This window comes from Chrysochloris asiatica, unplaced genomic scaffold (assembly GCF_000296735.1).
Source record: "Chrysochloris asiatica unplaced genomic scaffold, ChrAsi1.0 scaffold00106, whole genome shotgun sequence".
NCBI classification, from domain to species: domain Eukaryota; kingdom Metazoa; phylum Chordata; class Mammalia; order Afrosoricida; family Chrysochloridae; genus Chrysochloris; species Chrysochloris asiatica.
Genome location: NW_006408624.1, coordinates 10457605 through 10471616, shown reverse-complemented (window position 1 = coordinate 10471616; position 14012 = coordinate 10457605). Strand labels below are relative to the sequence as shown.

The following is a 14012-nucleotide window of genomic DNA, read 5'->3' as shown; positions in this document are numbered from 1 at the left end:
AACTGAATATTATATAAAAATAGTAATTCATTGTGACCAAATAGAGTAAATTCCAGGAATGCAGTGTTGGTTTAACATTCAAAATTCAATCACTATAATTAACCATATGAATATACTACAGTAAAAAAAAAAAAAAATTTATAATCTCAGTATCTACAGAAAAAGCTATGAAAACCCAGTGTTCATTCCCACCATTACCATCACTCATCAGTCAGTTTGTCATACTATGATGTTTTAGTGTTGCTGTGAATCCTGGAAGCTATGACACCGGTATTTTGTATGCCGGCACGGTCACCTACGGTGAACAAGTTTTAGCTAAGCTTCCAGACAACATTCTAGTGCTATTCATAATGTAGGAAGAAGGAAAAGCAGACTACTTCCTAATGTTGAACCCCTGAAAACCTTATGAATAACAGTGGAACACTGTCGGATAGCGTTAGAATGTTGTCATATATAGTGCCAGAAGACGAAAACCTCAGATCGGGAGGCACTCAAAATATGACTGGGGAAGAGCGGCCTACTCAAAGTAAAGTTGCCCATGATATTGTGAATGGAGTAAAGCTTTCAGGACCTTCATTTGCTGATGGGGCACAACTCAAAATGAGGAGAAACATTCCATGTTCCTATTGTTGTTGTTGTTGTTAAGTGCCGTCGAGTCGGTTCCGACCCATAGCGATAATGTTCCTATTACTAAATATATGTTAGTAATAGGAACATGGAATGTACAAAGTAGGAAAAGTCAAGCATGAAATGGAACATATAAACATCAATATTCTAGGCATCAATGAGCTGAAATGAATTTGTATTGGCCATTTTGAATATGACAGTCATATGATTTACTATGCTGGGAATGACAAATTGAAGAGGCCATAGCATCACATTCATCATCAAAAAGGACATTTCAAGATCTATCTTGAAGTAAAATATTGCCTGTGATATGATAATATCTTTTTGCATATAAGGCGGACCAGTTAGTAGCGCTATTAATCAAATTTACATACCAACCACTAAAACCATTAATGATGAAATTGAAGAATTCTACCAGATGGAAGGAATACATAGAGTCATTGTACCAAAAGGAAATGACTGGTGTTCAATCATTTCAAGAGGTAGCGTATGATCAAGAGCCAATGATACTGAAGGAAGAAATCCAAGTTGCATTGAAGGAATTTGCACAGAACAAGGCACCAGGAATTGATGGAATAAAAATTGAAATCTTTCAAGAAAGTGATGCAACACAGGAGGCACTCACTCATCTCTGCCAAGAAATTTGGAAGACAACTATCTGGCCGAGTGATTGGAAGAGATCCATATTTGTGCCCATTCCAAAGAGAGGTGACCCAACAGAATGCGGAAATCATCGGGCAATCTCTTTGTTATCCCATGCGAGTAAAGTTTTACTAAAGGTAATACAGAAATGGCTGCAAGCATATGTTGACAGAGAACTTACAGAGGTTCAAGCTGGGTTCAGAAGAGGCCGTGTAACAAGGGATATCTTTGCTGATGTCCAATGGATCTTGGCTGAAAGCAGAGAATATCAGAAAGATGTTTACTTGTGCCTTATTGACTACGCAAAGGCTTTTGATTGTGTGGATCATGACAAGCTATGGACAACATTGCGAAGTATGAGTATTCTGGAACGCTTAATTGTGCTCATGAGGAATCTGTACCTGGACCAAAAGTGGTAACAAGCCAATGGTCTATCAACTGATGAATGGATAAATAAGTGTTATATCCATACAATGGAATATTATTTAATAATGAAAAGAATGAAGTATTGATGCATATTTGGATAGATTTTAACAATATCCTAAGAGAAATAAGTCACATATTGACCACATATTATGTTTCCAATGATATGAAATGTCCAGAATGGAAAATACGTAGAGACAGAAAATAGATTAGTGGTTGCTAAGGGCAAGTCTGAGTGAGGAGTAACTGCTAATGGATATGGAGTATCTTTTGAAGGTAATAAAAATGTTTTCAATTTAGATAGCAGTGACATTTCTGTGTTTTTGTGACTATATTAAAACCCACTGAATTGTAAATTTTATTTGTGTGCATTAAACACAAACCTACCTAGCATTCCATATGTAGATATTTACCTAATAGTAAAGAAATAATATTGCCATGTAAAATTTGTACATGAATGTTCATTGCAGCTTTATTTATTATTCAAAAAAATTGGAAATAAACCAAATGTCTTTCAGCATGATATCATACTTTGTGATAAAAAGAATTAATTATTGGTGCACTAGACAACATGAATGAATCTCAGAATAATTATACTGGGTGAAAGAATCTAAAGAAAATAAGTATATAATGTAGATTCTATCTAAGACTTGAAAATGCAAACCAATGTGTAGTGACAGAAAGTTAATTAGTGGTTACTTGTGAATGGAATGACAAAAGGGGCATAATACAACTTGGAAGTTAATTTTCTTGATTGTGGTGATGGCTTGATAGTATATACAACACCATGGGTGTATGTTGTTAGTGCCATAGAGTCAGTTCCTACTCATAGCAATCCTGTATAGTGTTTCCAAGGCTTTAAATCTTGCGGGAATAGAATGCCTCAATTTTCTTCTGTGGAACAGTTGGCAGGTTTGAATTGTAGACCATATGTCAAATTATAAAGTTCACTGTATGTCTATTATAACTCAGAGATAGTAAAAATATGATTTATAAATAAATCTTAAAATGTAACAAAAATCAACCTTGATAGTGACGCTATATGGTAGATTTATAGACCAATATGCTAGTCTAATAATGAGTTCTGGTAATGTAGTGGTTACACATCAGGCTGCTAACCTCAGGGTCAACCGTTTGAAACTACCAGCTGTTCCACAGAAGAAAGATGAGGCTTTCTGATCCTGTAAAGATTTACAGCCTTGGAAATCCTATACAGGGTCACTATGAGTCGGAACTGACTCCATGGCACTTAACCAACTAGCCAATGCTATTTTAATAGGATAAAGGTATTCTGAAGAGAAAAAATTATGAGTGTCTGAAGGGTAGGGGGATTGAGAAGAAGTAGGTTGAAAACCATTTAAGTAACAACCATTTGAGAAACTCTTGTCCTTTTCTTACTGATAAGAGTCAAATTTGATGCTTCACTGAAAAGTAATTTTTTGTCTTCATGTTACCTTTCAGTGTTTCTTTTATATGAAACTCTGCTTAAGTATAATGTTGTTAAATGCCGTTGAGTTGGTTCCAACTTATTAGTGACCCTATTTATGGTTTCCATCGAGTAACTGGTATTTGAACCAATGACCTTGCATTTCAAACTGATCTTGCGGTCCAATGCTTATCCTATAGCACCATATAAGTATAATGTTGTTATGGTTGTTAAGTGCCTGTATAGGATTTCCAAGGAGCAGCTGGTGGTTAGCAGTCCAGTGCCAATCCCAAAGTACCACATAAGTATAATATTCAGAGATAATTCAGGATGGTTGCCCTGGCCCAACTGTAATCAATTTGAGTCCAAAGCATAACTTTTCAGGGTGCATTTCTTAACATCTTTACTGAAAATGTGTTTTTCTTTCCATCTACTTAATCCCCCTGGCTTGCTCTCCTCAGTCATACACACCTCCAAGCAATGAATTTAAGATCAGCATGAAATTGGAAGCACAGGATCCCAGGAATACCACATCCACCTGTATTGCCACAGTAGTTGGACTGACAGGTGCCCGCCTTCGCCTGCGCCTTGATGGAAGTGACAACAAGAATGACTTCTGGCGACTGGTTGACTCAGCTGAGATCCAGCCTATTGGGAACTGTGAGAAGAATGGGGGTATGCTGCAGCCTCCTCTGGGTGAGTAACTGGATCCAAGGTCTTCCTAACCAATTGAATAGCTTCCAAACAGTGTACATCCTGTTATGGAATAGCCTGGGGCCCTCTGCTTATCCCTTCTTTTTTTTCTATATATAATCTAAAGAAAAGGCCCACCTGGACCTGTCTTAATGAAATTAACTATAAAATCTAGACATCTCCATCTCCTCCTTAGCTTATGATATCCAAGCTTCTCTCAAAGCTTCCCTTTTCTAATAGGAGTGTCCCCCCCCCCCCTTCATCTTGTCAGTTCCCGTTTACCCTTAGTGAGACATCTTGCCATTTGTTGTTAAGTGCCATCGAGTTGTTTCCAACTCATAGCTACTCTGTGTAGGGTTTTTGAGGAGCAGCTGGTGGGTTTGCACTGCCAAACTTTTCATTAGCATTCCAGTGCTTATCCTACAGCAGGACTCCTGTCTTGCCATTTAACCTCAAAAAATGCAAAACAAAAGCATATAAAGCTCACATCAAATCCTATAATGATGACAAGGAGGAAGGGGAAAATCTCTCAGTGGAATAAAAGGACTATTAAAAAGGTCCCTTATTTCTTTTCCCCAAAACTGTCACTTGGTCCTTAGAATAGTCTCACTTTGAGTTTATTCTTTATAAGGAAATGCTCTATTAGACTATTAATCCCATAGGTTTTTTTCTTCAACATCAGATCCACCTTTTTTTTTGCTTCAGTATATTATATACCTGAGGGATTCAGCCAATCCCATGTGTTGCTGTCAGTCACTATGTAGTGAGTCCCAGTGGGGAATAGATAGGAGATTTGATAGGCTGTGTCTCCTCAGGAAGCTGTGCTAGATGAATTGAGGGATAGAGGGCTCCTATCATTTGAAAGAGCCCATTACCCCGGTGATTACTTAACATCTATCTCTATTTTAAACATTATTTATACTTTAGAGTTTCAAACATATATAAAAGTAGAGAGAATAGAACAGTAAATAAATAAATAAACCCACGTATCCTTCAATTTAGATAATTATCAAGGTGGTGGTATTCAAAGGCATAATCCAGACACTATAGTCTACAGTCCTACTGATTTTTGGTCATTCTTTCTACAGAGGTAGCAACTAGTTTTTTGTTTGTTTTTTTTTTCAATGAAGTAAAAAATATTGATAATCCCCACTAAAAATCAGCATAATGGTGTATTTGCTTACTTCATTTTTATTGTTTTGTATCTGTGTCTCCTTTGTACCACACAAAAACCCTATTTCTCTGTCTCAACAAAAGTACTCATTTGCTTTCTCCTCCAATAGACACACAACAGTCTCAGAATAACAAATATCAACATTACTAGTATTAGAATTACTGACAGTGTTTTAGAATTATTTGCATTTTTTTAATCCTTACCCTGAAGGGAAGTATAGTCCAATAATGTGTTATAAGGTCATTTGGATTAGTTCTCTCTTAGTGGCTGTGACACCAACTTGATGCAAAATTAGGTTCATTTGTTTTATTTTATTTTTGATATTTAGAGATTGCCTTTTTAAATTAATTGTGCTTTATAAATATGTAAAATGTTTATGAGAGGGATTTAAAAAGTTTGTGGAAAATGGAAATAAAAGATAATGGAATTTTTCCATGAACTTTTTGAAGCTCCCTCATGTATCATTCTTAAAGTCAAATCTATATTATATACACTCAGAAACCTTTTCCCTTTTAGACATAGATAGCCACTTCTTTTCATTTTAAAATTTATTCTTACATTTTTTACATGTAAATACGTATATGCACATATATGTGTTATTTTTATGTGTATATGTAAATATTATCTTTTGTGCTTTTTAGATAATGATGACATACTATAGATAATTTTCTCAATCTTGCTTTTTAAATTTCAGAATATGCTCTGAAACTTAAGTAGTATATAAGCTACTCCACGTTCTTCCTTGCAACTGCATAATATTCCATTTCCTATACCCTATTTTTATGAATTACTGTTCAGGAACATCTTGAGAGTCTTTTAAAAAACATACAAGTTCCCAGGTATAATGTTGGTTATTAGTTGGTTGTGTGCCTTTGAGTCAGTTCAAACTCACAGCAACCCTGTATAGGATTTCTGAGGCTGTGGATTTTTAAGGAAGCAGGCAGCCTCATCTTCCCCAGTGGAACAGCTACTGAATTCGAATTACTGACCTTACAGTTAACAGCTGGACGCATAACCTCTGCATTATAATAGTTACCATCTGAATCAAGATCTTTTATAGATTAAAAAGAAAGCAACTTGGAATCAAGAATGCCACAATTTCATTTATTTGTTTTACATATTAATGAAGAGAGCTAATACCAGACCCATACAGGAATAGATTATCAGGCAGAAACTACATAGAAATGAGGTGAGAAATGGAAGCCTAGTAAAACCAGTCACCTCAGAAAAAGATCCATCCATCCATAATGGAGAAATACTGAGAACTGAGTGAGACAGAGTGGATTAGAGCACTGGAGAATCAGAGGGAAGAGAATTGAAAGTGGGAGGGAACAGGAATAGATACAGTTCTTAGAAAAATACTGCTTTTGGGGGAGGGAGAGGCATAATGTTGAAGTAAAAAAGGAAACAAGGATTATGCAGAAACAAAAATCATTAAAAAGAATCCTACTAACTTCCCATCCTAAACAAGCCAAATTAATAAAGAAACTGCATTTCACTATGCCTACATACAAAGAAATACTTTAAAGAAGATCTGAACCTACATATTGTTATTAAGTGCCTTCAAGTTGGTTCCAAACTATACTGACCCCTGTATAGGGTTTCCGAGGAACAGATGATGAGCTTGAACTGCCAACCCTGTAATTCAAATGACTTTGCAGTCTGGTGCATTAACCCATGGTGCCACACCAGGACTCTTATTCTTGGACAAATTAATTCAGATTGGTTAAGTGTAAGACATATTTTATTAAACTTAGTAGATTCTAAAAATAGGGGAAAAGGCAAAACAAACAAATAATTTGCAAGGGAAAAAAAAATCAGTGTGTATCAGGCTTGTCATCAACAGCTTACAAAGCAAAATGAAGTGGAACATTTTCTAAAAAATTCAAGAAAAGAAAATCTGAGCAAGGGCTTTACATATAGTCAAATTATTCCTCAGATTTTGAGATTATGCTGAAACAGTATTAGCATGCATAAATTCAGGGGATATGATAAACTCAAGCCTTTCCTGTGGAGTCAGTGAGAGAAAGAGCATCATCCTGCTAGAAGATGATCAATCTAAGACAAAAACAAAGGTAGGGGAAAGTATATGAAAATGATATGTATATCCATCTGGTTCCAATGAAGAGAAAACCCACACAGGAATTTGAGCACAGGAGTCCCTGAATATGTAAATGGCAATGTATCCAGCTAACTAAGGTGCCTTGGAAGAAAGGCCTTGTACTCTGCTTGCAAATAATCAGCCATTGAAAACTCTGGCAATAATTGATAAATGATAATTGATGATACAACTTTGCTTACTAGAAGTGAAGAGGACTTAAAATACTTACTGATGAAGATCAAAGACCACCACCTTCAGTATGGATTGCATCTCGATGTAAAAATAACAAAACCAACAAGGATCCTCACCACTGGACCAATGAATATTATGATAAATGAAGAAAAGATTGAAGCTGTCAAAGATTTCATTTTGTTAGATTCACAACTAACACTCAGAAGCAGCAGTCAAGAAATCAAATGACAGAAGTAAAAAGAAGAGGAAAAAAAAAAAGTATTCTCATATAATTTGATGAACTTGACCTACACCTATGGAAGCAGTAGCTCAAAAGAGGGAACAAGTCCTTACAGCAAGAATCATTCCCACCCCCTCCACACACAGAGTAGACAGGGATGGGCAACTTGGACATTGGCTACCCAAAATGGGGGATGGGGGGCTACAAAGGCAAGAAGTGACTGGCTTACAAGCTTTCAAGAGGGAACCTAGATCCAGAGGGCCTGGAGGAAGGTAGAATCTCCGGTAAGTAGTATTCAATCTGACTAGGCGGGGCTGATGCAATGAAATGCAGATGGGTCTCTTGTGATACAATAGTGAATAATTGTTATCAGGATTGATTGTGAGGGTCGGAAATGTAAAGGTAGATGTTTTATAGCAAGGATGGGCGTGATTAACTTTTCAGTCTAGGAGCAGAGGCCCCTAGGACCATCAAGGAAGAAGAGCAGAGAGTGGGACCCTACCCAGAGAAGCAGTGATGCCTTAAATGGAGGCAGAGATGATGACATGGAGCGATGGAGCAGCTGGAGACTTTAGATTCAGAGAGGGAGAGCGACTGTGTGCTGAAGACCTGGGAGGTACGGGGGAAGGATTGCATGGAGGGGATTGTAACCATGGCAATGAGACTATATGATAGAATGAATGTAAAACTAATGTTCTCCCATGTAAACTATCGCATAATTCACAATAAAACATTAAAAAAAAAATCAAATGATGTTTTGCATTTGGCAAACCTGCTGCACAAGATCTCTTTAATGTGTTCAAGAGCAAAGATATCAATTTGAGGACTAAGGTGCGCCTGACCTAAGCCATGCTAAGCCATGGTATTTTCATTAGCCTCATATGTATCCGAAAGTTGGACAACGAATAAGGAAAACCAGAGAAGAACTGATGCATTTGAATTGTGGTGTTGAAAAAGAATATTAAAAGCACCATAGAAGAATTGATGCATTTGAATTATGGTGTTGAAGAAGAATATTAAAAGCACCAAGGAAACTGCCAGAAAAACAAACAAATCTGTGTTGGAAGTACAGCCAGATGCTCCTGAGAGGCCAGGATGGCAAGATTTCATCTCTCTTACTTTGGACATGTTATTAGGAGGGTCCAGTTCCTAGAGAAGGACATCATGCTTGGAGGGTTAGTGAAAAAAAGGAAAGCCCCCAAAGAGATGGATTGACAGCGGCAGCTGCAGTGGGCTCAAACATAACAATTATGAGGATGATGCAGTACTAGACAATGTTTCCTTCTGTTGCCCATAGGGTCACTATGCGTTGGAAGTGATTCTTTGGCAGCTAACAACAACAAATTCTATTCCAATGGTTTGTATGACTGTCCGTTTACCATTAACACAGATTTTTGAATACCATATCTTTGTATTAAAGTTTCTAAATTGAGTAGTGTGAGTCCTGCATTTCTAAAATGAATTTTAGGATCAGCTTGTGAAATTTTGTCAAAAAAAAAAAAAAAAAAGTTGGAATTTTGATAGAGTTATGTTGAATTTATGATTCAGAATACTTCTGATTTGCAAGTATTCTCTCCCAGTTGGTGGCTTGTATTTTCATTTCCCTACCAGGGTCTTCCCACCACTCATCTGTCAGTTTGTCATACTGTGGTGGCTTGTGAGCTGCTGTGATTCTGGAAGCTATGCCACCAGTATTTTAAAATACCAGCAGGGACACCCATGGTGGACAGGTTTCAGATAAGCTTCCAGACAAAGACAGACTAGGAAAAAAGAGTGACAAACTATTTCTGAATATTTACTCTCTGAAAACCTTATGAATAACAGAGAAACTCTGTCAGACGTAGTGCCAGAAAATGAGCCCTCAGGTTGGAAGGCACTTAGAAGGCAATTAGGGAAGAGCTGCCTCCTCAAAGTGGAGTTGACCATGATGACATAAATTGAGGAAAGCCCATGGGGCCTTCATTTGCTGATGGGGCACAACTCAAAATGAAGAGAAACAGCTGTAAATATCCATTAATAATTAGAACATGGAATTTACAAAGTATGAATATGGAAAATTAGAAATTGTCAAAAATGAAATGGAACATATCTACATCGATATCTTAGGCATTAGTGAGCTGAAATGGACTGGTATTGGCCATTTTGAATCTGACAATCATATGGTTTACTATGCTGGGAATGACAAATTACAGAGGAATAGTGTTGCATTCATTGTCAAAAAGCACATATCCAGATCTGCCATGAGGTGCAATGCTGTCTGTGATAATGTCCATGAGCCTACAGGGAAGCCCAGTTAATACCACTAGTATTCAAATTTATGTACCAACTACTAAAGCCAGTGAGGATGAAATAGAAGAATTCTACCAACTTTTTAAATCAGAAATTGACCAAACATGCAATCAAGATGTATTGATCATTACTGGTGATTGGAATGCAAGGTTCTGTCAGAGAAAAGGGCACAAGTGGAATGTGGGACCTTATCCAGAGAAGCAGAGATGGAACATGGAGAGAGGGAGCGGCTTAGGACTCTAGATTCATGGGAAGAGAGGGACTAAGAGCTGGTGGCCAGGAGGCAGACTTGCAGAATGTGCCCTTTGGAGGTGTAAATTATTATATATGCCTGAGTGTTTTTGTTTTGTTTTTTAAAAAAGCTATAGTGAATAGAGAAAAGTACTGTTAACTGGAAGGGATTATAATCATGGTAATGAAACAAGGTGTATGATTTGTTGAATGTAAATTTTACATTTACAAAATTTACATGTGAATTTAAAAAACAACAACACCTAAATGGAATGCATAAATATCAATATCCTAGGCAATACTGAACTGAAATAGGCTGGTATTGGCCATTTAGAATCTAAGAATCATATGGTTTACTATTCCAGGAACAAGAAATTGAGGAGAAATGGTGTCACATTCATTATTAAGAAGAATGAACAAGATATATTTTGAAGTACAGTGCTGACTTTGATAGGCTAATATCTGTACACAGGAAGACTGACTAGTTAATACTACTGTTATTCAAATTTATGTATCAACCACTAAAGCAGTGATGAATTTCAACAATGTTACCAACTTTTTCAGGACCTCTGGTAGCATAGTGGTTATGAATTACACTGTGAACCTTAAGGTCAGCAGTTTGAAACTACCAGCTGTTCCACAGGAGAAAGATGAGGCTTTCTGCTCACGTAAAGATTTACAGCCTCAGAAACCCTGTGCAGGGTTGCTATGGGTCGGAACCGACTCAACAGCACTTAACAACAACAACAACCAACTTTTCCAGTCTGAAATTGGTAAAACATGCAATCAATATGTATTAATGATTACTGGTGACTGGAATGCTATGTTGGAAACAAAGAGGAAAGATCAGTAGTTGGAAAATTGGACTTGGTGTTAGAAACTATGTTAAAGATTGCATGATAGAATTATGCAAGACTAATGACTTATTCATTGCAAATACCTTTTTTAAACAACATAGAAGACCACTATACACCTGGACCTCACCGATTGGCATACACAGGAATCAAATTGACTACAGCTGTGGGAAGAGACAGTGCAAAAGCTCAGTATCATCTGCCAAAACAAGACCAGGGACAGATTGTGGAACAGACCGTAAATTGCTCATATGCAAGTTTAAGATGAAGCTGAAGAAAATTAAAACAAGTACATGAAATCAAAATATGACCTTGAACATACCTCACCTGAACTGAGAAACTATCTTAAGAACAGATTTAATGCATTTGACACTAATGACTGCAGACCAGAGAGCTGTGTTCTGACACCAAGAATATCATACAGGAAGAAAGCAAAAGTCTGAAAAAGCAACAACCAAGATGGATATCACAGGAAACTCTGATACTTGGTTTCCAGCATAGAGGAAGTCAAAACACTGAGCAGAAAAAATTTAAAGGACAGCTTGAAAAGACAAAGTAAATTGTTATAATTAAGTGTGTAGAGACCTGAAGTTAGAAAATCAAAGAGGAAGAACACACTCAGCATTTTTCAAGCTGAAAGAACTGAAGAAAAAATTAAAATCCCAACTTGTAATACTGAAGGATTCTATGGGCAAAATACTGAATGATGCAGAAAACATCAGTAAAAGATAGAAGGAATGCAGTTACTTTACCTAAAAGAAATGGTCGATGATCAACCATTTTATATGATCAAGAACCAATGATACTGAAGAAAGATGGTCATGCTATACTGAACACCTTGACATAGAACTAGGTTCCAGGAATTGACACAATGAAAATTTAAATGTCTCAACAAACTGATACATAGGTCCTCACTCACCTATGACAAGAAATTTGGAAAACAGCTACCTGGACAACCAATTGGAAGAGATGCATATTTGTGCCCATTCCAAACTGAGGTAATCCAACAGAATGAGGAAATCATCAGACAATATCATTAATATACAAGTAAAATTCTGCTTAAGGTAATTCAAAACAGCTGCAATAGTACATCATTAGGGTATTGTCAGAAATTCACAGTGGATTCAGAAGAGAACGTGGAATGAGGGGATATCACTGCTGATGCCAAATGGCTCTTCCCTGAAAGCAGAGAATACTAGAAATGTGTTTACCTTTGCTTTATTAACTATGAAAAGATGTTCTACTGTGTGGTTCATGACAAGTTATGGACAACCGTGAAGAGAATGGGTATTCCAGAATATCCATGTGCTCATGAGGACCTTGTACAGAGACCAAGAAGCAGTCACTTGAGCAGAACAAGGAGATACTGAATGGTGTAAAATCAGGAAGGGTGTGCACTAGGTTTGTATCCTTTTCCCACACTTACTTAGTCTGTGTTCACACTTATTCAGCTGAGCAGATAATCCCAGAAGATGGATTATATGCAGAAGAATATGGCATCAGGATTGGAGGAAGACTCATTAACAGACTGGGATGTGCAGATGATACAACCTTGCTTGCTGAAAGTGAACACTACAGCCGTCAGTATGGATTGCACCTTAATGTAAAGAAAACAAAAATCCTCACAACTTGACCAATAAATAACATCATGATAAATGTAGAAAAGATTGAAGTTGTCGAAGACTTCATTTTGCTTGGATGCACAATAAACATTCATTAAAGCAGCAGTCAAGAAATCAAAGGATGTACTGCATTAGCCATATTGGCTGTTCAAGACCTCTTTAACGTGTTCAAGAACAAAGATAACAGTTTAAGGACTGAGGTGTGCCTGCCCCAAGCTGTAGTATTTTAAATAGCCTCATATGCATATGAAAATTGGACAATGAGTAAGGAAGACCGTAGAAAAATTATGGATTTAAATTATGGTATTGGAGCAGAATATTGATAGTGCCGTGTACTGCTAGAAGAACAAATAAACCTGTATTGGAAGAAGTACAGCCAGAATGCTTTTCGTCTCTCATATACAAGTTGTCAGGAGTGACCAGTCCCTGGAGAAGGACTTGATGCTTGGTAAAGTATCAGCAAAAAAGAAGGCCTCCCCAGTGAGGTGGATTGGCACAGTGGCAGCAACAATGGACTTTTGCATAATAATTGTGAGGCTGGTGCAGGAGTGGGCAGTGTTTTGTTCTGTTGTGCATAAAATCACTAGGAGTCAAAACTCACTCCAGCACCTAACAACAATTATTTATCAAGCCTCTCGACTGTATGTGTATGCAAAAACTCAACACAAACAGTTTCAGGTTGGGAAATGGAAGGACGGATGGATTATTAGCTGATATAACTGAAAAGTTGAAGGGCTTATCTGTCTAATGTTGACTATGTGTAGAGACAGGGTTTTAAAGACTACCATGTTTCTCCATCTCTTTCTCTACTTTTGCTTTATTCTTAAGTATGTTTTTCCTGTGACTGTGCCAGACTTACAAATATCATTATACACATTATCACAAAGAAAAAAGGGACTCTTTTCCAACATCCATACTGTATCAAGAAAGAATTGGCCCAATTTGGAACACATACACACATACCACGGCCTACAGGAATCTGATTTTTTTAAAATGGGATGGTTAAATTGTTTTTTACCACATGGCCAGAAAGTAGGGCCATGTGATTGACATCCCCACTGAATCATATGGAATTAAGGTGGGGGTCCTTTTTTCAAAAAGAAAAAAGTCAAACAAGTAAAATAATACATGGCAGTTTTATATTGGGTGGAAGAGTGTCTACACTGCTGTTGCCATTGTTGCTATGGATGATTTATCCCAAGAAATTGCTGAACATGGGAAGCTTAGTTTAGCCTAACCAGCTTTGAGACTAAAAGTTTAAATCATTTGAGATGGTAACTCTGCTTTGAATTTCTTTTTTATTTTGCCTATATATTGAGACTGTGTAGTAATTAAGAATTACTTAATTCTTAAGAGATCAATGTTTGTGCCCATTCCAAAGAGAGGTGACCCAACGGAATGCGGAAATTACTTAATTCTTGGAAGAGATCAATGTTTGTGCCCATTCCAAAGAGAGGTGACCCAACGGAATGCGGAAATCATCGGACAATCTCTTTGATATCTCAAGCAAGCAAAGTT

The 14012-nt window shown here is 37.0% G+C and overlaps 1 protein-coding gene across 3 annotated transcripts in view; it reads left to right on the top strand.

Moving 5' to 3' along the window:
* Positions 1-14012, top strand: part of SCMH1 (sex comb on midleg homolog 1 (Drosophila)) — a 296989-nt gene that overhangs the window by 149345 nt on the left and 133632 nt on the right. For 2 of the 3 annotated variants that reach the window (XM_006867602.1, XM_006867601.1), the window contains one exon: positions 3580-3814. In XM_006867602.1, the coding sequence (XP_006867664.1) occupies positions 3616-3814 (199 nt within the window). In that variant the 5' untranslated portion in view covers positions 3580-3615. Of the gene's footprint in view, positions 1-3579; positions 3815-14012 lie in introns of those variants that run through there. The other variant, XM_006867603.1, reaches the window with a different exon arrangement.